General features: G+C 35.2%; 2 protein-coding genes and 2 pseudogenes across 3 annotated transcripts; 2 read left to right on the top strand and 2 right to left on the bottom strand.

Moving 5' to 3' along the window:
- Positions 1 to 1,286: 1,286 nt before the first annotated feature.
- LOC107616437 (uncharacterized) lies at positions 1,287 to 2,784 on the bottom strand (annotated as a pseudogene). Its single transcript, XR_015902663.1, has 2 exons — positions 2,405 to 2,784; positions 1,287 to 1,805 (listed from the first exon to the last, which is right to left on the bottom strand). The product of XR_015902663.1 is annotated as an uncharacterized LOC107616437 (transcript).
- Positions 2,785 to 11,861: 9,077 nt separating this feature from the next.
- LOC148575661 (uncharacterized) lies at positions 11,862 to 12,389 on the bottom strand. Its single transcript, XM_088502480.1, has one exon. The coding sequence runs from the start codon at positions 12,387 to 12,389 to the stop codon at positions 11,862 to 11,864; it is 528 nt and encodes a 175-aa protein (XP_088358606.1).
- A 1,525-nt stretch (positions 12,390 to 13,914) lies between these two features.
- Positions 13,915 to 14,923, top strand: LOC107645705 (2-hydroxyacyl-CoA lyase; the record flags this gene model as incomplete). Its single annotated transcript, XM_016349789.3, is given in 5 exon segments — positions 13,915 to 14,041; positions 14,044 to 14,085; positions 14,088 to 14,161; positions 14,616 to 14,838; positions 14,841 to 14,923. Coding segments are annotated over 5 exon segments (549 nt in total), but the record flags the coding sequence as incomplete, so codon positions are not given.
- A 3,661-nt stretch (positions 14,924 to 18,584) lies between these two features.
- On the top strand, positions 18,585 to 20,485 carry LOC107645716 (protein FAR1-RELATED SEQUENCE 5-like; annotated as a pseudogene).
- The last annotated feature ends 3,933 nt before the right edge of the window (positions 20,486 to 24,418 follow it).

Raw genomic sequence — 24,418 nt, forward strand, 5'->3', positions numbered from 1 at the left:
TGGATCTTATTTAGAGAACGTGAATTTCATATTTGATTTAATTACAAAGAGAGAAAAGATTAATGTAGTTGATTATGCGGAGTGTATATCTTCTTCAAAGAACCTTCCTGTAATTGCTCTTAGCAAGACAGAGACTGCATAGTCTAGAACTATTTTGTTAATGGTAACATTTTATATAATTATATTATTAAGAGAAAGATAATATTCTCATTTATTACTAATTATACCTTCTCTAAATTATACAAATTATACTATAATTATACAAACTATTTGTTTTTAAATTAAAAAATAAATTATTGTATTATTAATTAATATTTTTTTCTATTAATATAAACATTATGCAATTATTTTATGAAAGTTAGTTAAAAAATTTTCACCGAAAATATTTCCATAGAAAAGTTAGCAACTTTTCCATAGAAAAGTTAGCAACTTTGCAAATCTTTCGCATAATAAGATCATTGGAGTCTGCGATTATACATTAACTTTAAGTTAAAAACACTTTGAGAGGGAGCCAATGACTTTCTATACCAAATTGAAAGATAGAAAGCAAAAACATTTACGAATTTGGTCCCAATTCCAAAAGTATTTATTTATACTTCTTTAATTATTATATAAATTAAAAAATAAAATCTTTCAAAATACCACTATCTTTGACAAAGAAAAGTTAATGTCACTTAAATAAATAGAAAAGAGCTACAATGATTTTTACCAAATTTCAGAAAAAACCTATATAAATTGCCATTAAAAAAAGTAATTTCAGAGGCAGGAAGGGATAAAATACAATGCTGATCTTTTAATTTAGAAGTTAAAAAAATTCCATGCTATCATCACTAACTTCAAGCTCTCTTGATTTCTTTAGAAAAGTCCAAGAGACCGTGGTCATGATCAGTCTTGACTGACTCTTTGAATATTATATCAATTAGCAACTTCACAAATACATCATTTTTCTTCTCGCTTCTTAATTCTTGATAAGTCTGGTCAACTCTATATTTTTGTCTCCAACATATTTTTATGAAAGACTCAATAAAACTAGAGTTGTGCAGGATAAACAATGTAAAGTATAAACACTGAAACTTTGTATGATGGACCTGTTATATATATATATATATATATTTTCCTTTGTAGGTATCATTATCTATTTTTGTTTGGACATAAACTTTCTGTGGATGATGCAGCTACTACAGTATATGCAAGACAAATGAAAGTGATATTCCAAAATACAGAACTAAGTGACAAAAATGACAGTATTTAGTACACATTATTCTTATTTACATTTACTATCAATATAACAACAGAAGATATGTGTATTTGTATATTGCAAAGATGTTCTTAGTACAAGAATCACTACATTCTTATATTATCACTGGAATACAAAAACATTCTAATATATTTATAGATATACAAAAGACATTTTATGAATGGCTAGGAGAAGAATCGTTACCATCATCTTCATCTGAGTTTAACACCATTGTTTTTAAGGGCATTAACAATAGCCCAAACCTTGGTTTGGCTCTTAAATCCCTACTACTCTATTTCTTTAGTTACATTGACATGAATTCCTCTTCCTTGTCCATCCTTAAGTCCTTCAACTTTGAGCCACATGGCCAATACCTCCCCAACAACAGCAGCTACTTTCGCATTGCAGGACCAGCCGCACTCAAGCGACTGGTTAATGGAGTGCTCCGCCATGGAGTAGGTTGCTACAATATGACCATGGTTTCTATCCACCATGTTTGCTGTAATGTGTTTCAATGACATGAATATTCTCAGCACATACCGCTTCAAAACAGTCATTCTTCAGTTATCTAATGGCAGATAGAAAATTAAACACACAAATTCGTTTAAACAAAAACGAAAGGAGAAACCAATGTCTTGATTGCAAATAAGTCATTAACATTCTCGATTGTAAATTTATTATTAGGAGCGATAAACATGAAGGATACACCACCAAGTCTGAAATTATACATAAAAGCACATTTATGCATAACGAAATGAAATGTCTCAAGTACATAACAACATTGACACACTAAAATTTAAAACCATAAAGAGTAGTACAATGAGCGTGATATAGCAGGAAAAATGTATCAAACTATAAAAATCTCAAATATGAATATAACATGTCACCTAACTTATAAACATTACCCAAATAGGTAAACAAGGAATCAACCTTTAATCCACTTATTCAATTACATTGAAAAAACCCATGAACATATTCAAACAACAAAACTAGAGATCAAGAGATCAGGAAATGATAAGAGTAAGGAACTTTTAGTTTAAGCAACAACCATGAGCTCACTAAAATAATACTCCATATAATAAACTAATTTGCATAGCATATCTGTACATGTAGTTTAGGCATTTCATCAAACACATCATAAGCAAGTAAATAAAATGAAACTCTTACCCGTAGCCTTCAAAAACTACTAAAACTGAACAACGAATTCTCGAGAACGAGCTCTAGTAACTCCTGCCAGCTGCTTCTTCTGCCGGCGACGACGAGCTCAGGGAAGGCGTCCGAGCGCGACTGAGTCCGAGAAGGTGACGACGGACAAGACGGTGACTACTAATGACGCGGAGAGCAACGAGGACCTTGAGTGCTTGACCGGAGACGAGAGAGGGAGAGAGCTTGAGATTGAGCCAATGAGCAAAGAGATGAAAGCTCGAGTTTCAGTGAGAAAAGGGAGAGGAAGGAGAGGTTAGGGCTAGATTTTTTTAATTTTCGGGTCAGCTTGATAGATTAGTGAGAGCTTGGGCTTTGACAGGGACAAGAGGTTAGGGTTAGAATTTTTTTTAGAGACCTATTTGTATTTTTAAATTATTAGGAATTTAAATGTTCAAAAAATAAAAAATCAAGGATATATTTATTCTTTTATAAAAAAATTTAAACATAATTCGATTCAGATATTGTAAATTGATCGGATCAAACTAGATCTAATAATTATAATGCAGACATTTGGATTTATTATTGTTGCTATAATAAACCGATTTTATTATAGTTTATTAAAAAATAAATTATTAACTGGTTTAATAAAAATATCCAATCATAATATGATACGTGTATACGCCTTTAAAAAAAAGGACATTTTTTATGTCTTTATTAAAGTGGTCTCCAACTTTAATTATGTGTTGTTGTCTTTTGTTTCTGTTCTATGTTTTATTTTTTATTTTTTTTGTGCTGTCTTCAATAATTTTTTGTCATCACAATGTTGTTTCAGTTCTCACATTGAAAAATTTACCAACTACTTCTTACATGTAAGATTTTTTTGTGATTTGAAATCCTTTCAAAATTTCTCTTCCTTTCTTTAATAAAATTCTCTGAGAAAGTCTAAGGAGTCAATAACTTTTGTGTTTTGTGGCCAGCACTTAACCATCAAAAGAAAAGTGAGTGATCTCCCACCATTAGATGTAATCTCACACCATTAAAACTACTATTGATGGCCAATTGATGGTTACAAAACACAAAAATTACTAGCCCCTAGCACTCCTCAAATTCTCTGTGTTACAGTTTTTAAGATCTTAATGATTCTTTAAGAATATTTAACTCTGGCATATAAATTAACCTGTCTTACTAGTGGATCTATTTAACATGTTAATATTGATATATTTTTCTTAAATAGTCACACTATTAATCTTGAAAACTCCCTAGGTGAAGAAAGGGAGAGAAGTGTTAAGGGCTACTAGAAGACCAGACAATTGTTGTAGAGAGGTGAGTTCTTTAATTTGTGTGCTAGAGTAGATATTTATTGTGCTGTATTTTATATTTTACGTGTTGAGGAGCAAATTTTGTATGCGGTGATAGTGTGATGTTTTCTTACACTCTTTTATATAAATTGATTAAAATTAACATAATCCATGTTTCAATCAAAAAGAAGAAGTTATAGATGTTCTTCAACATCCACCACTTTCACATGTAACATTTGGTATTGAGGAGGAAAAGAAAAAAGTGTTGATCAAGCAACAAAAAACCAGACATATGCAAATGAGAGGTGAATTCCTTAGTTTGTGTGCTAGAATAGGTAATTTTTGTGCTGTACTTTGTATTTTATATTTTTATGTGCGGAGCAAACTTTGTGTGCTGTGATATTCTTACACTTTTATATATATTAATCAAAAGTAACATAATTCATATTTCAGTCAGAGAGAACAAATTATAGATATTCCTTAACATCAACTTTTTTCACATGTAACAACTGGTACTGAGGAGGAAAAGAAAAAAGTGTTGACCCAACAACAAAAAATTAGATAAAAATTGTTGAGAGGTGAGTTCTCTAGTTTGTGTGCTAGAGTAGATAATTGTTGTGCTGTATTTTGTATTTTATATGTTGAGCAACAAAATTTTTTCTCTGTAACCAAATTCTATTGTTTTTGTACTAATTTTCCCTACATATACTTAAGTACCATAATCTGTCATATCTTACCAAAAGCTATTCTTCCTTCCCAACCATGAAGTTTGTTCTCCACTATTTTTCTTCACAATCAACCTTATCCTTCTTTCTTTTCTTGTTCATGGTGGTGTTTATGATATTTTCAAGATCAAAAGCAAAGCCACAAAACTCAAAATTGCCACCAGGACCATCTAAACTACCCTTTATAGGGAACAGACACCAACTTAGTTCTATGCCTCACCGCGGCGTAACAAAATTATCACAAGAATATGGCCTTCTTATGCACATAATAGACTCATTTAGAGTTTGTTAAGTATTTTTTGTATGATACGATGTTGAAAATTAAATTATAAGAATGTGACAAATAATAGTATGCTTAATGTTTTAAGTGAATAGAATGGTTAGAAGTTAGATGTTTGTATATGTGATTTAGGAATATATAATTTAATAGATTAATATTTCGAAAATATATTATGTTTAAAAGTTCATTTAATTTGAATAGAGATGGAGGGTGTTGTTTCCTAGGAGAAACAGAGATCTGGTTGAGGGTTCGTCTGACATACTTCTCCCCTATCTGGAGGAGGCAAGTTTCTCCCATGTTGTCCAAATCAAAGACTCTACTTTTGACAATGCATTCATAGAGAGATGACGCCCTGAAACTCATACGTTCTACATGCCATGGAGTGAGTGTACAATCACCCTTTGAGATGTCGCTTTTCATCTTGGCTTAGGCATCGACGGACAGCTAGTTGGCGGATACATAAGAGATTTTCAGAGATGGTATGGCTGCGACTCATAAAAATCGGTGCACTTGGAGCGATGCCTCCACGGCGAGAAGCTCAAGAGGGTCAGACACAGTATGAGTCATATTGTATTAAGCTGACTTGGCTGAAGACGTGGTTGAGAAACATGCCACATGATGCATCACCCGAAGTATTGAGTCAATATGCAAGATGCTACATCCTTCGACTGATTGGTGGTCTACTTATAACGGACAAGTCCAGTTCAACTGTCCATATCTAGTGTGTATCATCACTCTTCTGCTCATTAGGATCACAATGCAAATGAAATAATGGAGTTAATGATTTTTTAACGTGGTAATTAAAACTTTTTTTTTTTAATCTCAATTTGTACTTTAGGAAACTTTTAAAACTCTTACCCTAATTTTACTTAAGGCTTTTAAAACTTCTTAGAGAGAAATTTGAGAAAATATTTAGATTATCATATTAGATAGTCATTAGGGAGTCTAATATGACAGCCGTTAGTCTATCTTAATATGTTGTTGACGGTTTTGTGACAAAAATATCAAAATAGTACCAGGATAGATCTAACATGAGTTACGGATGTTAAGTTTAGGGGATCAAATTTAGTAAATTAAAAATTTGAAGACTAAATTAAGGTGCGAATACAATTTCATGAATCATTTTGAGCATTAACTCGAAATAATATTCTTTTGATTTATGATAACTCACATCTTATAACATGGTAATCTGTAAAAAAATGCCAAATCTATCTATAATAAATAAAATTGGACTCGTAGACTTAGTGAACAGTGTTACCCCTTCCTAGCTTATGGTGCATCTTTCCATTGTACTTTGAGAAAACGGGCTTCTACTTCTTAGTTTCTAGTTTAAAATTTTATGAATGAAAGATGGAAATTAGCAAAATTATTCTCATTTACTGCATTTGAACTACCATCAAAACTCCGAAATGTTTATTCTCGATTACAAGCAGGTATACTTATTTTTTTCGTTTTTATTTTGTTCTTGTATTTGCTCCTAAAGAACTTTTGTCATCTCGAATATTAATCATCAAACATATCTAAATGATTAAATATCACTCATTCCTGGATAAATTATATACTCATCCACATAGAGTGAGTTAAATTCTAGCTAGAGTATACATTTAAATTGGTCTTTAATTTAATATCAAATATTTTTATTCTAACAGATTGGTATTCCTTTTTACGTCTTAGAAAATTAATTATATCAGACAAATTGGTTTATCTATTGTTTCAATAAAACTTTTAATATATGTGTTAGAGCCTAATAAATTTTAATATATTGCTCATAAAGTTTTTTTTAGTTGAGAAAGAAAAAGGGCTAGTGTGTGGTTACACACCTTTTTCCCACAACCACTCTGTTCACATATCATAGCAAGATATTCTATCCTTGTTTAAGAGTAGGAAAAAGATTATGAATATTAAAAACTATCTTATGTTGTGATTTTGTGACATAAAAATGATTGAGAGTCTGACAGTAAATTGCATAGTTATCGCAGGGTGTTGGTTGTTGTTAGTAAGACATAAGGTTTATGGAATCATTATTCATAAGGTTTAAGGTTATGAATGAAATACAGATTACAAAATTGACCCTTTAACTGTTTAAGCCAATGATGCTTAGCTCCGTGAAGATTTGCTAATAACATTCTCTAATCTGTTAATAAAAAAATGACCCGTGAAGATTTGCTAGCTCTACCAATTAATGATGTGTTTACTTGTTCAGAATTGTTGCTCCCTGCACTTTCTTTTTCTAACACGTTAACATTCTCAATGCATCTTTATTTGCTTAGAAAAATAGCAGCCAATGCTCACTCTGAAGTTAAGAACTGGCTAAACTGCAGTAGATAGCAATAATACAGCTTTATTCTATTAAAGTTTTTTTTGTTCATAACTATATCTAAAGTTTACAATTATCACTGACGTTATATATTATCCAAATTAGCCTTTTATAGAAATTCATCACTTCATTGATTAATTAATTAGCCATCGCCGAAAAAGAAAAAAGAAAAAGAAAAAGAAGAAGATAGTTTAGAGTGTGAGATATCAGATGCTAAGGGTGAGATGAGAAATACATGAATAGAGAAAAGAAAGATTGAGAATTAAGAGAAAGTATGTTTGTGTGTTTCTGACATTGAAAAAATGAGAATTAATTAGTTTTGTGGGTTACAATGCAAGTACTTATACTGTGAGCTGCTAACAGCTTAACAATTAATCAGTGTAACTAACTGAGTTGCTAACTAACTGAATTGCTAATTGACTGCTAAGTTGTCATTGGCAGCTTAACACCTTTCTTTTTGCTCTCTGGTCTTGGAGTGGTTCATTTGTGCACACTTACATGTCCCTGAAACCAAGGGCTTCTAACTGCTTCTGCTTACTAACTCTGGAGTGGTTCACTTGTGCACACTTACATGCCCCCTGAAACCAAGGGCTTCTCAGCTGCTGTTGCTCTAAGTAGTTGCATTAAGGTTCTGCTTCAAACACTCTTAATAAGTCCCTAAACTTGAAGTTGCTTTTGAAAGAGGCTTTGTCAATGTATCTGCCAGTTGATCCTGAGTTGGGATATGCTATACAAAAATTTTCTTTTTGGTGGCATAATCTCTGACAAAGGACTAAATTAGTGCAAAATATTTGGATTTATTGTGTAGGATTGGGTTAGCTGACAATAAAACGACACTTTGATTGTCACAATAGACTATCGGTTTGGTAGAGCAAGAGACTTCGATTTCACCCAACAAATTTTGTAGCCAGATAATCTTAGTTACTGCATCTGAGATGCCTCTGAATTCTGCTTCAGTATTGCTTTTTGAGACTGCAGTTTGTTTTCTGCTTGCCCAGGACACTAAGTTTGAACCCAGGTAAATTGCATAGCCATTTGTTGACTTCTGATCATCAACATCACTGGTCCAATCAGAGTCATAAAACCCATATATTCTGAAGTTGGTGAATTTGTTGAACATCAGCCCATGTTGTAAGGTGTATACGCTTGACAGCTTTCCAATGAGATTCAAGAGGGTTATGGAGAAATTGAACTACTTTGTTCACAGAGAAAGAGATTTCTGGTCTGGTGATTGTGGCACACTGAAGGCCACCAACAACGGATCTGTATAATGTGGGGTTGTTGAAGGCAGTGTCACCAAAGGTAGAGAGTTTCAGGGATGAGGTCATAGGGGTTGGTGTTGATTTTGCATTGTTCATATCAGCTTTCTTTAGAAGTTCTTTGATATATTTGTTCTGCTTCAGTGTGACAGTCCCTATGGAGCTTTTTCAGACTTCAATTCCAAAGAAGTAGTGTACTTCACTAAGATCTTTTAAGGAGAACGTGTTATGCAGTTGTGCCATAATTGCTGCAATTTCACTTTCAGAGGTACCAGTTACTAGAATGTCATCTACATAGACAAGGATGTAGGTGGCAGAGTTGCTGTGAGCCTTATGAACAGGGACACATCAAATTTTGTGCTTATGAAGCCAGATTGATGAAGGGAAGCACTTAGCCTTGTAAACCACGCCCTTGGAGCTTATTTGAGTCCATAGAGTGATCTTTGGAGCTTGCAAACTTGCTGACTTTTGAGGGATATAAAGCTTTCTGGTTGTTTCATAAAAACTTCTTCATAGAGGTTACCATTTAAGAACGCATTGTTGAAGTCGAACTAGCGAATTTTCCACCCTTTTGCAAGTGCAATGCTCAACATGACCCTGACCGTTGAAGGCCTGACCATGGGGCTGAATATATGGTCATAATCAACCCCTTGCTTTTGGTGAAACCCATTCGCTACAAGCCTGGCCTTGTATTTTTGGATGCTATCTTCAGGATTTTTTTTTACTCTGAACACCCATTTACAACCTATGGGAGCTGAGTGAGTCGGAGGATCCACCAATTGCCAGATGTTGTTCTTTATTAGGGCTGAGTATTCTTCTTCCATTGCTGCTCTCCAGTGTGGGGTGGCAAGAGTTTCTTCAATAGACGCTTGTAGGGGCTTTTCTGCACATTGTTCACTGTTGGGAGCCAGGGTAGCTATCAGGGCTCTGGGCTTGTAAATGCCACGTTTGCTTCGAGTTTGCATTGCATGATTGTTCTGAGTTGTGGGTGGTGGACAAGCCTCAGCTGATTGTGCACCAGGTCCAATAGCTACCTGCAATGGCTCAGTGTCATAGGATTCTACAGAATCAATTGTGTTAGTGGTTGTAACAATATCATTGACTTGAACAGATGCATTTGGTAATGAATTGGATACTGCATTGATATTAGTGGAAGTCGTATCATTTATGTCTATGCTTGTTGGTGGGGGAGCAGGGAACAGGGGAGGGCTTTCATAAAATGTGAATATGGGGTGGGGTGAGGTTCGGTCTGGTTGAAGCTGGTGCAGAGGACGGTGAACAGGGTTGGATAAAGGAATTCATGCTCCCAGAAGATGACATTTCGAGACATGTAGATCCTGCCAGATGGAGCTAGGCATTTGTAGCCTTTGTGGTCTGGGTTGTATCCGAAAAAGATGCATTTTTGAGATTTGTGATCAAAATATCAAACTTGTGTTTGTTGTAAGGTCGTAGTAGAGGGTAGCATGTGCAGCCAAAGGGTTTTAGGTAGTGGTAATCTGGAGTGGTGTTGAAGAGGGCTTCTAGAGGAGTTTGAAGTTAAGGACCTGAGTTGGTAGACGATTGATAAGGAATGTTGCTGTTATGATGGCTTCATCCCAGAATGGGAGAGGTAAGGAAGCTTGAGAAAGCAGGGTTAGGCAGGTTTCAGTTAGGTGCCTATGTTTGTGCTCGACACAACCATTTTTTTGGTGTGTGTGAGGACAAGTTAGTCTATGTTGTATTCCCTGGTCTACAAGGAACTGGCTAAAGGCTTTTGAGAGGGATTCCCCACCATTGTCAATTTTGGAGAGCTTTGATTTTATGGTCAGTTTTGTTCTCAATCATTGTTTTGAATTGACAAAATGGCTGAGAGGGTCTGGGACTTTGCTTGCAGCAGGTAGGTGCCTGTGTATCTGCTATAAGCATCTATGAAGCAAGCATAATATCTGTAGCCAGATTTGCTAGGAAGGGGAGCTGGCCCCCAAAGGTCTGAGTAAATGAGTTCTAAGGGTGTGGTGTGTTGTTTTTGAGAGTGAGAAAATAGGAGTTGGTGGATCTTATTTATGCAGCAAGGTTCACATGATGTGTTGAAGGGAGTATTAGTCTAAGCTGGCTGACTATGGAGATTGGTCAGGATGGCTTTGGTGATTTTTAAGGAGGGGTGGCCAAGTCGTTTGTGCCACAGTTCCAGGGAGTTGGCGGTGTGTGTATTGGTTGTTTGAGGTTTGAATTGGAGTTTCTGCAATTGGTTATTTGAGGTTTGAGTTGGGTTTTCTGCAGGTGGGCAGGTAATACTAGTGTTAGTTGAATTTTGGTAAAGGGAATTTGAATTTTGGTCAAGGCTTTTGTGCAGGACGTGGATTGGGTATCATAGTACAGGGATTTGAATTTTTTGAGGCGCAGGCTTTGCTCACTTTGGTACTTGAGTTACAAGTAGAATTGGTCAAAGTTCCATTAATAACACAGTTCAAGGAAGGATCATTAGCAGAATGAGCATGAGTACTAAAAGATGCACTTTTATTGAGTTGAGAGGTAGCTGTATCAAAGTTTGCACTGTCAATGTGTGCGATTACATTTGTATCTGTAGCATTGATTACATTTGTATCTGCAACATTCTTATTGACACTGTTTTTTACACTAGTCCTAGTCATGCTTTCATTTGCAGGCCTACTGCTACAAGCTACTGGTGCTACTCTGTTCTTGCTTTTCTTTTTGTTCTTTTGGCATATCACAATGGGCTACTTGAATTTTTTTTTTCTTTTTCATTTGTTAAGCTTTTGACACTAACATTTGCATAAGCTCTCTTTTCAACATTGGCTGCTTTTTCTTTTTCAACTTTTCAGATTGGCCTTTAAATTTGGATATCATCAAATTTATACAATCCATTCCTAAGTCTGCCTTGGAGTATAATCTTCTTAGATTCCTGGCATTTTACAACACACAGGTAAAGCCAGAATTCAAAAAATACTCCATTATCTAATGCAAACTTTGATACACTAATTAGATTTTTGGAAATGGTAGGGACATGAAGCAAATTTTGAAGTTTGAAAATTTTGTTTGACATAGATGCATGAATGATAGACCTTCCAATATTAGCAATGCTCGTACCTTTTCTATTACCTCCAAACACCTGTTCAGGTCCCTGATATTCTGAACTGTTGATTAGTTTCATTTGTTCGAATGTGATGTGGTCTGAATTGGGGTACCATCCTGAATCTGAGCTTGGAATGGTGAGCAGTGCTTAGGGGTTTTGGTTGGCTTGCTGTGTTTGTTGATTTTGTGATCTGTACGTCTAGGTTTGTGGAGTTTGGGTGGTGGAGGTCCACTATTCTGGTGTTGGAGCTCTGGGTTCTAATAGTTTTGCTTAAATCTGTGATAGCACTGCCACATAGTTGGCACTGAGGTTTGTTGTTCTGCCACCAGGAGAAGCTTCTTCCTCTACCTCTTCGGCCACTTTGTCCTCTGCCATAGTCTCTTGAATAGCTGTCATAGGGTGTTTCAGTTTGGTATTCTACATCTTCTTTGCTTGAATCTGGTTTCTTGTGTGCTAAGTTGGCATGCACCATGTTTGGGTTAGTTTTGCGAAACCTCTCATTCACATCTTCCTGAGCTAATAGCTATTACTCTAAATCGTTTATGGACATGTGATCGGATCTTGCATTAACCATGGTGATAAAGGCACTAAATTCTTCATCTAGTCCTCCTAGTGTACATTCAAAATATTCATCTTTGGTTAGAGGAGCTCCAATAGCAGAAAGGAAATTCGCTACCTTGTTGATTTTCGTGATGAATTCTGAGACTGATGATCCATGCTTCTTGACTGTCTTCAGTTGTGCCTTTAGCAATTTTACCTTGGATTTCATTCTTGCTACAAAGTGTTCTTCAAGGACTTCCCAGATCTTGAAGGCATACTCATATTTAACCACTTTGTTTACGAAAGATTCATCCATAGCTAATAACATCCATGCTATAAGACATTCATCTCTTTTCTCCCACTCTTCAAAATCCTGTGAGACCTTTTCTGTCACTTGTTCTTCTACTGAATTGAACTTTCTTGGCATTGAACCTGTTGTGATGTGATTTTTGAAACCAATTTGCTTTGATGCAAGCAACGGCTTGGCACTTCCAGGCTTTGTAGTTGTCCTCATCTAACTTGATTGTTGCAGAAAAATTGGCAATTGAAGCCATAGGTGGAGCCAAGCGATTCTGCGATCTGGAAGAGGGTTAGTCCATGGATCAGAACTGGTGCTCTGATAACATGTGAGATATCAGATGCTGAAGGTGAGATGAGAAATGCACGAATAGAGAAAAGGGAAATTGAGAGTTGAGAGAAAGTGTGTTTGTGTGTTTCTGAGATTGAAAAAATGAGAATTAGTTAGTTTCATGGGTTACAGTACAAGTATTTATAGTGTGAGCTGCTAACAGCTTAACAACTAATTAGTGTAACTAACTGTGTTGCTAACTAACTGAATTGCTAACTGACTGCTGAGCTGTCATTGGCAGTTTAACACCTTCTAACTGCTTTTGCTTTCTGGCTCTGGAGTGGTTCACTTGTGCACACTTACATAGAGGAGGGAGAATTTGAATAAAGGTTTCTCAAAATTTTCTGGACTTTATTTCATATACATATAGATAGAAAATATGAGATTTTATGCAGATGAAAAATTTAATAATATTGTGAGTGATAGATGCAGCAGAAAAGATAAATACTACGAGATATCTTGGTTCAGTTTCAAAGTGAAATCTATCTCCGTTTCTACCATAACAATGATGAAATTTTTAATTATAATTTGATTTAAGTTAGGTTTAATTATTCTGTAGGTCCCTGTAGTTTCACCGAATTTTCAATTAGGTCCCTATACTTTTTTTTTCTTTTCAATTGGGTTTCTAGACGTTAATTTTTTTTTCAATTTAGTCCCTACCGTGACAAAACCGTTTGAGATAAAAAAAATATTCTGTTCAAAAATCGAATATTCTCCTAATTAGGTTAGAATTGCTAATTGAATCCACCCTATTTTTTTTAAAATATCAAAACTAACCCTTAGCATTTTGTCTCAAAAGTAAAGAACCCTAGTCAGCGCTTGTTCTCTGAAGTCAGTGGCATTTCTCCTCCTTGCTGGTCATCCTTGGTCTGCTCTGCGCTGGTGGTGTGTCACTTCCGTTGCGTTTCCTTGCCTGGCCGCACCTCACCTTGCTGCTCTGCTCTTCAGGTATCGATGCTGATGGTAGAATCTTGAAGAAATGCCCTATTCTAATCTCAGATTCAGTGGGGAGCTATGGAGCTTATCTGGCTGATGGGTCAGAGAACATGTGAGATCTTCAAAGGACTAATATCAAGTATTTAAGAATTAACTGTAATTGCTGTTTACTTGTGGTGTTTGTTATATTTTCTTATCTTTTGTGTAGCCAGCTAATTGATCAACAAAGTTAATGATATTCTAGATATGATGATATTCCAACCTTGCTTCTTCATCTTGGCGTCCCATTTTAATCTCTTGGTTTTTGAAAGGGGACCGTTTATGAACATCGGAATTGAAATTGCTTGTATAGAAGTTCTGCTATATGTTTAGATGTTTAGATCAGCACTCTATTACTACTATTTTATATATTTATTACTACTATTTTGTTGAATGATGGAAACTAAATTTTATATATACTTATTACTACTATTTCTTGACACCAATGAGAATCATAAGAGATGCAATTCTTGGAGTCTGAAGCCCGGCTCTGGTAGTGGTGTCCGAGGGTGCAAACACTATAGATGTAAGTAGGGCTGTGTTGGTTCAAATAGAGCCCATGACTAGTTGGATGTAGGGACTTGGGGGACCATAGGGGTTGGCCTCAGGGCATTGCAGCTGCAGTGGCTTGTCCCAATTGACTTGTTGTTACGGTTGAAGGGGATTTTGGATTCGAATTTAGTGTATGAAATTGAGAATATGATGACTGATTTTGAAAAGTGTATGAAATTGAGAATATGATGACTGATTCTGTTGATTCATGGATGTCTCAAATACATGTTTATAGAAACAACTTAAGGTCAAACCACAAATTGTAAAACGCTAGCAGAAATATTTACTGCCATTGTTTTAAATTAGGATCTTCCATAAGCTCTTCTATGTTTCTGTTCATAGCTAGTAGTTCTGTAATAGATAGGATTACATAAGTTAGCGTAATTACTATGCCACAACCCAAAATTCCAAGTTCTAGGAGATTTTTTTACTAGTTACTAGTGAGTACTGAGTAGTGATAAAAGTAAATTATAAATGAATCTTGTTGTCCTGAATCTTGTTGTCTGTTCTTGTTTTCCTTATCTTTTGTCGATACTTGAGAAAATATGTATTGCCTTATATGTCTTATCTTTTTTTTCAATCTAGACACTGGTTCAGTACTAGTTACATGTGGTAGTGATTGTTTTCAAAAATGGAAGTGTATATGGTGGTAACCGAAAAATTTTTGAGGAGATGAATGGACCTCACAAAGATGATCCTACTCCGACTTCCTTTGTTCTGAAAGCAGGCTACCATACTTTGATTGAAGCTTTTGGTGGAAAGGACTATCTTGTTGGGACACCTGATGAATTCAAGTTTGCTCTTTCAAAATTCTTCGAAAATCGGCCGTTATCAATGTTATTGTTAATCCCTATGCTGGTTCAGAGAGTGGGAGGTTGCAACACAAGAACTGATTTCTAAATTATCTGTATTACATTAAAACTATGTTTTCTATGGTTTTCGTTTTTAGATTTCAAATTTCAATAACACAAATTACATAATCTTGTGGTTTTTTATGATGTACCATGATATGATAAGGACACAAACTATATTCTATGAATCCACATAAAGGTAAAATATTACATAATCATAATGAATACTTGAATGATGGAAATTAAATTTTATATATACTTACTACTACTATTTCTGTTTTATTTTATCCATTCTTTTTTTTTTCTGTATGTTCTTAAGATAAGATATTTTAAAAGTTAAAAAAAATTATTTTTGGTATAATTTGTATATAAATAAGCAAATGAATGATAGTGACAAAATAAAAGGGATTATAGGAATATCTTTCATGTTATAGAATCATTGAATAGGATTACAGGAATATCTTTCATTGAATATTTATAGTTTTATCAAATTTTCAATTAGGTTCTTATACTTTTTTTTTAAATTAGGTCCCTAAGGGTATACAAGTAATTTCACAATTTACTAACATGTTTTTGATATTTAACATTAACAGGAACTAAATTGAAAAAAATAATATACAGAGACCCAATTAAAAAAAAAGTATAAAAATCTAATTAAAAATTCGATAAAATTATAAGAACTTGCAGAATAATTAAACCTTTAAGTTATAAATAGCTATCCAAGCCAAATACAAAAACAAATTTCTCAATCAATAACACACTAAAAAACTCATGGCTTTTCCTAGATGTTCTACATCCTAGCAGCCTTTTCAATTAGTTGATTCTCACTTTTAAGTTCTCTTTTTCTCCTGAATAAACTAATTCATATAAGCTATTTCAGAGAATGAAATGATGAAGAAATGAAAACTCTTGAGAAAAAGAGATCATTGCACAACATCACTCTATAGTTTATATGTAGAACTGAATTTTTCCTTTCCTCGTTTTTTTCAAACTGAATTTAATAACTATATGATCAAAATGACAAAATCACTAATCTCTCACTTTTGACTAATAAAAAAATAAAAAATAATATTAGATAACCAATTTTTTTAATTAACATCAGTCATTTTCTAAAAATTATTTTATTTATTTTAAAATTTAAATTCTAAATTATAAATATTTAATTTTAAATTTTAAATTTAAATACTAAATTTAAATAATTAAAAATTAATTTCCCGTACTTTTTCTAAGAAAAAAATTATGGTTATTTTTTACTGTCTATAAACCTAAATACTAAAGTTGAACATTATGACTAACTAATATTCTTATTTTATGATAATTCACATTTTATAACATGGTTATACCTCATACGTCTAGAGTGTTGGGTATGTGTCTAATTTTATTTAGATTTAATTATCTGTTGGTCCTATAGTTTTATTAAATTTTTGTTTAGGTCTTTATCTTTTTTTTTTCAATTAGATTCCTACACTATTTTAATTTTATAATTAAGTTCTTTTTAGTGTAAAAATTATTAGAATTAATTGAATATTTGTTTAAAATTGAAAGTATTTATAATTAAAAACTTAATTAAATCTTTGACCGCATATATTTTGGTAAAAATATTATATTAATTTTAACATTTTTAACATAAAAATGACATAATTACAAAATTAAAAACAATAAAAAGACCCAATTAAAAAAAAAGTATAAAGACCTAATTAAAAATTTGGTGAAACTATAAAAATCAACCAAATAATTAAACCTTTTATTTAAACAGAGTATATAAAAAGTTTTTAGTTCCTCACATTTACTTTAAGATTGTCTTGCGGAAGAAAGGAATAGTCCTTATATTATATGGATGAATTTATAACTAATGTTCAGTCTTTGATAACATCAAATTAAGATAAATGATATTGAAAATAGGGGCATGAAAATGTTAAATACAATTAGTCGTAAAAAATTTGAAAATCAGTTATCACATCAAATTAAGGTAAGTTATATTGAAAATAAAGGGAATAGAAAAATGTTAAATATGATTAATAAAAGGTAATTGAAAATTAATTTACATTTGATTTTATTTGGATCAACATTTTTTTTTATTAAGAGTCGTTTAATAATAATTTTTCTTAATTTTAAGTTCTTTAATAATTTGTGTTCAATCTCTAGAGAAGAGAAAAAATAAAAAATAAGTAACTTTCTTAATTTTTTGAACAACAGTTATGTAAAAGTAGGTATTTAAATTAATTAAATAATAATAAATATTTAAAAAATTGACTAAAAACTAAATTTTAAAAAATAAATAACATTTTTTATTATAATTTTAAGTTATAAAAGAATAAAAATATATTCTCCTTTTTTTTATTCATTAATTGAACATTGTTTAATATATTCCATGCTTTTCAGAATCCATTAATAAAAAAATAAATATTAAATATATATTCTAAAAAAAAATTATATATCCGATTTTGATATAATTTTTTATAAATATTATTAAAAAAAATTTCTTAAAATTTATTAATTTTATGTCAACTATTTTTAAAAATTTTTTTATTGTAAATGATCAAATTATTTTTAAAATAGCCTTTAATTTAATAGGTTTAATTTAAAAAAAGTTATATATAAATAAAATTAATCTTACACATTTCATGAAGTAGGGAAGCTTCTACGTTGGGGAAAGTATTTTCTGGTTCATCAAGGACCAGGTTAAAAATTTGAATTATAAAAATTTTTGGGACTCATTTGAAAATTTTGCAATTGAGCATTAGGTTCTATCTGGTGGTGATGTGGCATAGAAATTATAATATTAATTGCTAAGAAATGCAACTCAAATTTAATTAAAAACTGAGTTAGGTGAGGTGTTTGTATCTGAAGAGAAACACAGTTGCCACAAAAGGTGCTGGGCACATTTCTTGAAGGCGGACGGAGCAACGGAGAGGTTTCCATTTGAATACATTTCGGTCATCCACAATTACTCCATGGAAGAACTTGTTGATAAGGTAGGTCTTCTAGCACCAGTTTATGTTCGAGACCTTTTTTTGTGGTTGAAGTCGCTGTTGTCGATGATCTAGATTTTTGGGGGGGGGGGGGAGGGTTTAGGGTTATTGTTGACCAATTTGGATACCCATTTTTTGGGGTATTCCTAGAGATGTTGCTGGTGACCTGTGTCGCAGGACATTGAAATGTTGTGGTTGTTACAGGATCAGGCTAGGGGGATGGAAGGAAGCTACACAGTCTCTTCGAACATTCAACAACGACCCCAAGTACAGGTGAACGTGTGTCAGTTTCTTTTTTTTTGCTATAGTGGATAAATGAGTTGCTGTGAAGTGCATGTTTAGTAAGATTTGGACTCAGGAGTGTTCTTGTTTTGGCTGGGTAGGTTATGACAGGTGAGACAATTGGTGTGGATGAAGAATATGCTGAATATGGGGAGGATTACGAGCAGCAACATGAGCCCGGGATGATTGTTGACGGAATTGGGTCATTTAATAGAATAGATTTTTCTTCTTTGACGTATGAGGAGATGCGGATGTTTGAGTTTGTGGACTTGTAGAAAACTTATGACTTCTACAATGAGTATGCGCAGATTCAAGGGTTTTCTATTCGGAGGTCAAAGGTTGGAAGAAGCACAAAGATTGGATCGGAGGGAGAAATTTTATGGCAGATTTTTATTTGCTCGAGACAAGGTGAGAGAGACGCCAAACATATTCATCGGGTAGAAAGGAAAATGGATCCTCGACCAATTACACGATGTGGGTGTGGTGCACAAATAAAGGTTCACGTTGATCAAAGCACTGGCCGTTGGTTCGTAGATAAGTTTTGTGGTGAACATAACCATGAGATGCTAGATGCAAGGTTTCGGGGGTTGTTGCGTTCTCATAGGGTAATCAAGGAAGGGGACATGCATCAAATTAACTCGATGAGAAAAGCTGAGATGCGTGTGCCAACCATATTTCGTGCATTTGTCACCCAATGCGGGGGATTTGAGACAGTTGGATTTGAAATTAAAGACATCTACAATGCAATAGAGAATGAAAGAAGAGTGGGGGCAAGTGATGCGGAGTGTGCCTTAAAGTATTTGTGTTGCCTAAAGAGGAATGACGCAAACATGTTTTGGAAATTCTCATTGGACGAGGAGAGGAGGCTGCACAATATATTTTGGTGTGATGGTACTAGCCGACATGACTATAGTGTGTTTGGGGATGTTCTGGGGTTCGACGCAACTTATGGGAGGAATAGGTACAAGTGTCTGCTTGTAATATTTTTGGGTTTGGATCATCACATGCAGACTGTGGTATTCAGTTGTGCAATTCTGAGCAACGAAGTAGAGGAAAGTTATGTCTGGTTGTTGCGAGTATTTCTTGAGGCAATGAAAGGACAAGAACCGAAATCTATGTTGACCGATGGAGATTTGGCAATGAAGAATGCAATTAATGCTGTCTTTCCAAATGCACATCACAGGCTGTGCAGTTGGCACCTGCTACGAAATGCGACTGCCCGCATTGGCCGGCCCATGTTTCTTTGCAAGTTCCGAGTTTGCCTGATGGGTGACTTAGAGGTAGATGAGTTTGAGAACCTATGGAGCGATGTTGTGGAAGAGTTTGGGTTGCAACAAAACCTGTGGATACTAGATATGTATGAACGCAAGCATATGTGGGCTAATGCGTATATTAGAGGCAAATTTTTTGCTGGGCTGAAGACGATGTCTCGATATGAGGCATTGAACATGCAAATTGGGAAATTTATTGGGAACGGATACAATCTACGTGAATTTATTGAGCATTTTCAGCACTATCTCAAGTTCATGAGAAGAAGAGAGCTAGTCGCCGATTATAGATCTGTGTATGGGCAACCCATTGTTAAGTCGAAGTTGGAGGCCTTGGAAAGCTACGCAGCAACAGTATACACCAAAGAGGTTTTTGAACTATTCCGGGAGGTCCTCCTTTTGTCCAGCAATGTAAGAGTTGTATCTTGCAAGAAAACTAGCACGTGTTCCCTGTTTGAGGTTACCATGTACTGCCGGGACCAGTCCTGGAGTGTGGCTTGGGACGAGGCGGATGACGAATTTACTTGCTCATGTTTGCGTATGGAATCATTTGGCATTCCTTGTGTGCACATGGTGGGGGTGTTTCTTTATCTGAACATCACTCAGCTTCCGGTGAAGACCATATGCGAACGATGAATGAAGAAGGCCAAGCAAGCAGCAGTGGACCCATCTGGACAGGTAGACGAGATTCCTGATGCTGTGTATATGAGCATGCACGCAGCTTTGCTAAATGATTGTAGAGAGTTAATCAAGTTAGCCTGCCAGTACTTTGAAGACTACTCTGAACTGAAATCCATGATACAAAACCAAAGTAATGCGTTGAGAGAGAAGCATCGGTTAAGGGTTGGCATAGTTGATTGCGGAGAAAAGGTATCCGTTCGTGATCCGTTGCGGGCGAGACATAAGGGATGCGGCCGATGAGGGTTAACTGCTAGGGGAAAACTCAGCGTGTGCAATGTTGCAGTAAGTGTGGCAAAGTTGGCCATGACTCCAGGAAGTATGCGGAGTTCGGAAGCGAAAGGCGCAGGGGCATGGCCGCAGCGATGGAGGGTTGGGAGAACACGTTATTGTATGGCTGCTAGCTTGTTGAATTAGGTATTAATCCCTCCATTTGCTGGTGCCGTTTGGCGTTTCAGGTTGATGAAGATGAGTTTCCCATTTGAAGATTTGGTTTCTACAAATGCATGATGTGTAATGAAAATTTCAATGCTTAGTTCAGTTTTTTGATATGTAATTCATGATTTGGTTTGGCGTTTGGTTTTTGTGTGAAGATTTTAGCAGCCACTCTCTTTGCAATGACATGCTTGCATGTTGCAGCTGGGAAAACTTTTTATACATATTTTCGACTGCATTATAATCAACGGTATGCAAATGTGACTTGTATCAAGCTTCATAAATCATATTGCTTAACATCTTCAAACAGGATTGTCAATATAAAATGGTGGTATTATATGGAGTTGTGTCATCACTTCCATTTTACATATGAATTGAATATCATCATTGTGATAATTAATTATATTTTTAATAATTGCATGACAATAATATATAAGTATATAACAACATGTCGATTTTATAAACAAGTAATTAATTATTTGTATGCATCAAACTCCTTTAACATTTATCAACCCGTGTTAGTTCACAACATTAAATTTGTAAATACTGGTTCTTATGAAGAATGGAAAATAATATACCTTCAAGAGTGATTACACATAAGTTGTTGATGTGTATTATCGAGAGCAGGATCCATCCTGATTTATATACGTAGAATGGAGTGGTGCCGAATGGGTGGGGTTGGGTTTGCATTGGGAAAATAGTGGATATTTGTGTGGAGGTTATTTAATTTATAAGGTTTTTGGCAACATTAACTTTAAGAAAATAAATTTTATAATATGGAGGCAAATTATGTGTAGTTATTAATGAAAGAATTTAATATCTAATAAGTTTGAAATACACATTTAAAATCAGGAAGCATTAACTATAAGGCTATGTAATCTTCAGTTTACATCCTCGATTATGAAATGCACAAACATGTATATGTAGATGGATGAAGCACATTAGACTAAAGTACTTTCATTAGGTGACAATCCAATAACATTACAACTAGGTACAGTGGATGCAACCACATTATTGTCAATCAAAATGCAAAATGTGCAGCCAAGTACTTAAATTTTGCCATTCAGGAAGGGGTTGTGTCCAACAAATTCAGTTCCATTTGTGGATACTGAGCAAAAAATACAACCATGCAAAATACAAAGTTTGATGCAACACGACATTACCAAGAGTGCCTGGAGGCATCCCATGACATGGAACTACTGCCTTCCATAGTACCGACGGCATACACTTCAACGTTATGGGATTGCCTACAACACATGATTCAAAATGGTAGGAACTGAGTTTACTTAGTCTGAGCATATGTCACCCTAGCAGACTAGATGCAAAAAATTGACAGAAATTTGAATACATTAAACCATAATCAGCCACTACAAATATTATGCAAAGCATCGAATTTCCTTCAAGGTAGCACGTCAGCCATGGTGCGCTTGCTATTCCAGTCGATGACAGCTCTCTGGAGAAATTCATCCCGCATTTGGTTAAAGTGCTCAGTCGCAAAGTTGAGGGCAGTGTCAATGCGGATTTTGTCAGCCAGCAGGTCGATATTGTTATGCTGCGTTGTCACAAACATGATTAGAGTTATGTTACCGTTGCCCCAAAAAAAAAAGAGCAGTTTTAGTACATAGGTAACTGTGGAATATTGATACTAGATACGTACTCGTTTTTGGCCAATTGGATTTAATGTGAAGTATTGCTCCATCTAAAGCCAAAGGAGTACCCAGAGCTTGTCCTTGTAGCTGGAACAAAACGACAAGTATCAGGTGCTAAAGCCAGTATACACCCCAACAAAAACATGTCTATTATTTACTAGAAGAACTGCCTTACCAGTTACCCATGTTAGGGATTCCAAGTACAAACTCGGGGTTCCATTCAGCTAGTGGAGGCCTGCGGCCCAGGAGATTGAGATCCGGAAATTTATCCTTCAGAATATAATCCAGAGTCCTTGCCTGCAGAGTAACAAATCCATACATCTCAAAATTAACACTAAATGCATGGTTAGTAAACTGGTATAATGTTTTATGGCCCAAACCATGTTTATAAATTATATTTCACTTAAGATGGCTTACTTTTTATTGTCCCAACCGTATTTTGCAAAGCAACATTAACGACGTTTTGACTAGATTGTACTCACTCTAGATAGTCCAACTCACTCTACTTGGCCCAACCCACTTCAAAAGTTATAGAAACAGCATGTCACCATGTTTTCGGTCCAGTTTTATTGACTCAACCTAGTTGAGAAGTAACACCAACTACATCATAATTAAATGGGGTTCATACCGTGGGCCCAATCAAGTTTTATAGTAACCCTATCTTCTTGTAGACTAAATTGGGCTCTCCTTTTTTGCCCAAATCAGGACACACCTATTCAAACAAAAAATTGAGGATTTTTTGAACCCAGTAAATCCAACACGCATCGCATCCAAGATATGATAACACCAAAGTCTAACCCAAAAAAAAAAAAAACAACCAAAGCATATCCCATTGTTAGTACATGCAGATACCCTGAACATGCAAGTAACGTAGGCAGCTATAGTTCTCGGTTTAGGAAAACTCACCACAGCTTTCGCAGCGTATTTTCATCTTATGATTGAATCATCAGTCGGATAGCAATCTATAAGCCACATCTTCCCACCGTTGATGTCCACAACGACTAGGTAGAAGTGATCCTCTCCAGTAACATCTACTTTGTCAGCCATTTGGACATAGATCTGCCAGAAACATACAGAAAGTTATTCCTGTTCCAGCTAAGAAAATTGACACTCGGAATGCAGACGGATATAAGCTTCAAGGCAAAATGCTAACATATCTTAGTGCTGCTGGTCTTGGTAGCCAATCCCGAAAGAAGAAGGCAGCCACCTGAGAGTCATCTATGTCTGGATCCAGTACGAATTCTTGGAGTCGAATGGACAACAATGTTGAAAAACAAGATCTGGGACAAATAAGTAACTTGATAACTATAGCCAACCACCAAGTCGGGATGCTCACCGAGAAATGTAGCGGGAGTGACCACACAGTTCGCTGCTGAAGCTGGGACTGGGTCCATGATGTTTTGTATGCCATGAGCTGCATAACATACGCAGATGGTTCTTGTCCCGGCTGCAGGCAGTAGAAATCTTCCCTCTCTGGCTTCATGTCACCTCTCTTGAACAATATTTCACTAGGGTTCATGGATTCCCCAAATATGTAGGCAATGGATTGGACTTCATCGATACAATATTTCATTCCTTTGTTGATCTTGAACTTCGCACGAATAAACTGTATTACACACTAGACTTGGTTAGCCGACATATGTTTATATAATCAAAATCGTCTGGTAACGGTAACATGACAACCAAAGTCAAGAACGACTTACAGAAGGGAACGTCACACCGACCGTAGTGGATGACATCGGAGATGTGCTCTCACGGGGTTCCCTTCTCATCTTTCCAAATTTCTTCATCTCTTCCGAAGTTAAAAGGGTCAACTTAGGGATCTTGGATGGGCTATGGTAGCCTCGACCTGGACTTCTGGAACTCACAATGCCATCTCCAAATCTCGCCTAACCAAACAAATCGAATAGTCATTAGTTAACCAATAACCATGCAAACAAGCTTAACTAGATACATGTTCATCGTAGAAGATGATTGACTTGAAGACCCTTACCGCAAACTGAGTTCCCTTCATTTTGGCTGAACGGTTATCCTGCGGGTCAACCCAAGAGCCACCCAACCGCAACATGCTCCTGGTTGTCATGGTGGGATGCATTGATTTGGCCGCATCCAACTGGATCATAGAGCCCAGCATTATAGTGTCGTCCGACCACACACCATGGGGCTAGAGCCAGGTATGGAGTTCGCTTCGAGCATCACACCCGATTTTGGTGGTAGCAGTGTCAGTGTGTGCTCCGAAACAATACTTTTTTC

Source organism: Arachis ipaensis, chromosome B1 (assembly GCF_059453495.1).
Source record: "Arachis ipaensis isolate K30076 ecotype BB chromosome B1, ASM5945349v1, whole genome shotgun sequence".
NCBI lineage: Eukaryota > Viridiplantae > Streptophyta > Magnoliopsida > Fabales > Fabaceae > Arachis > Arachis ipaensis.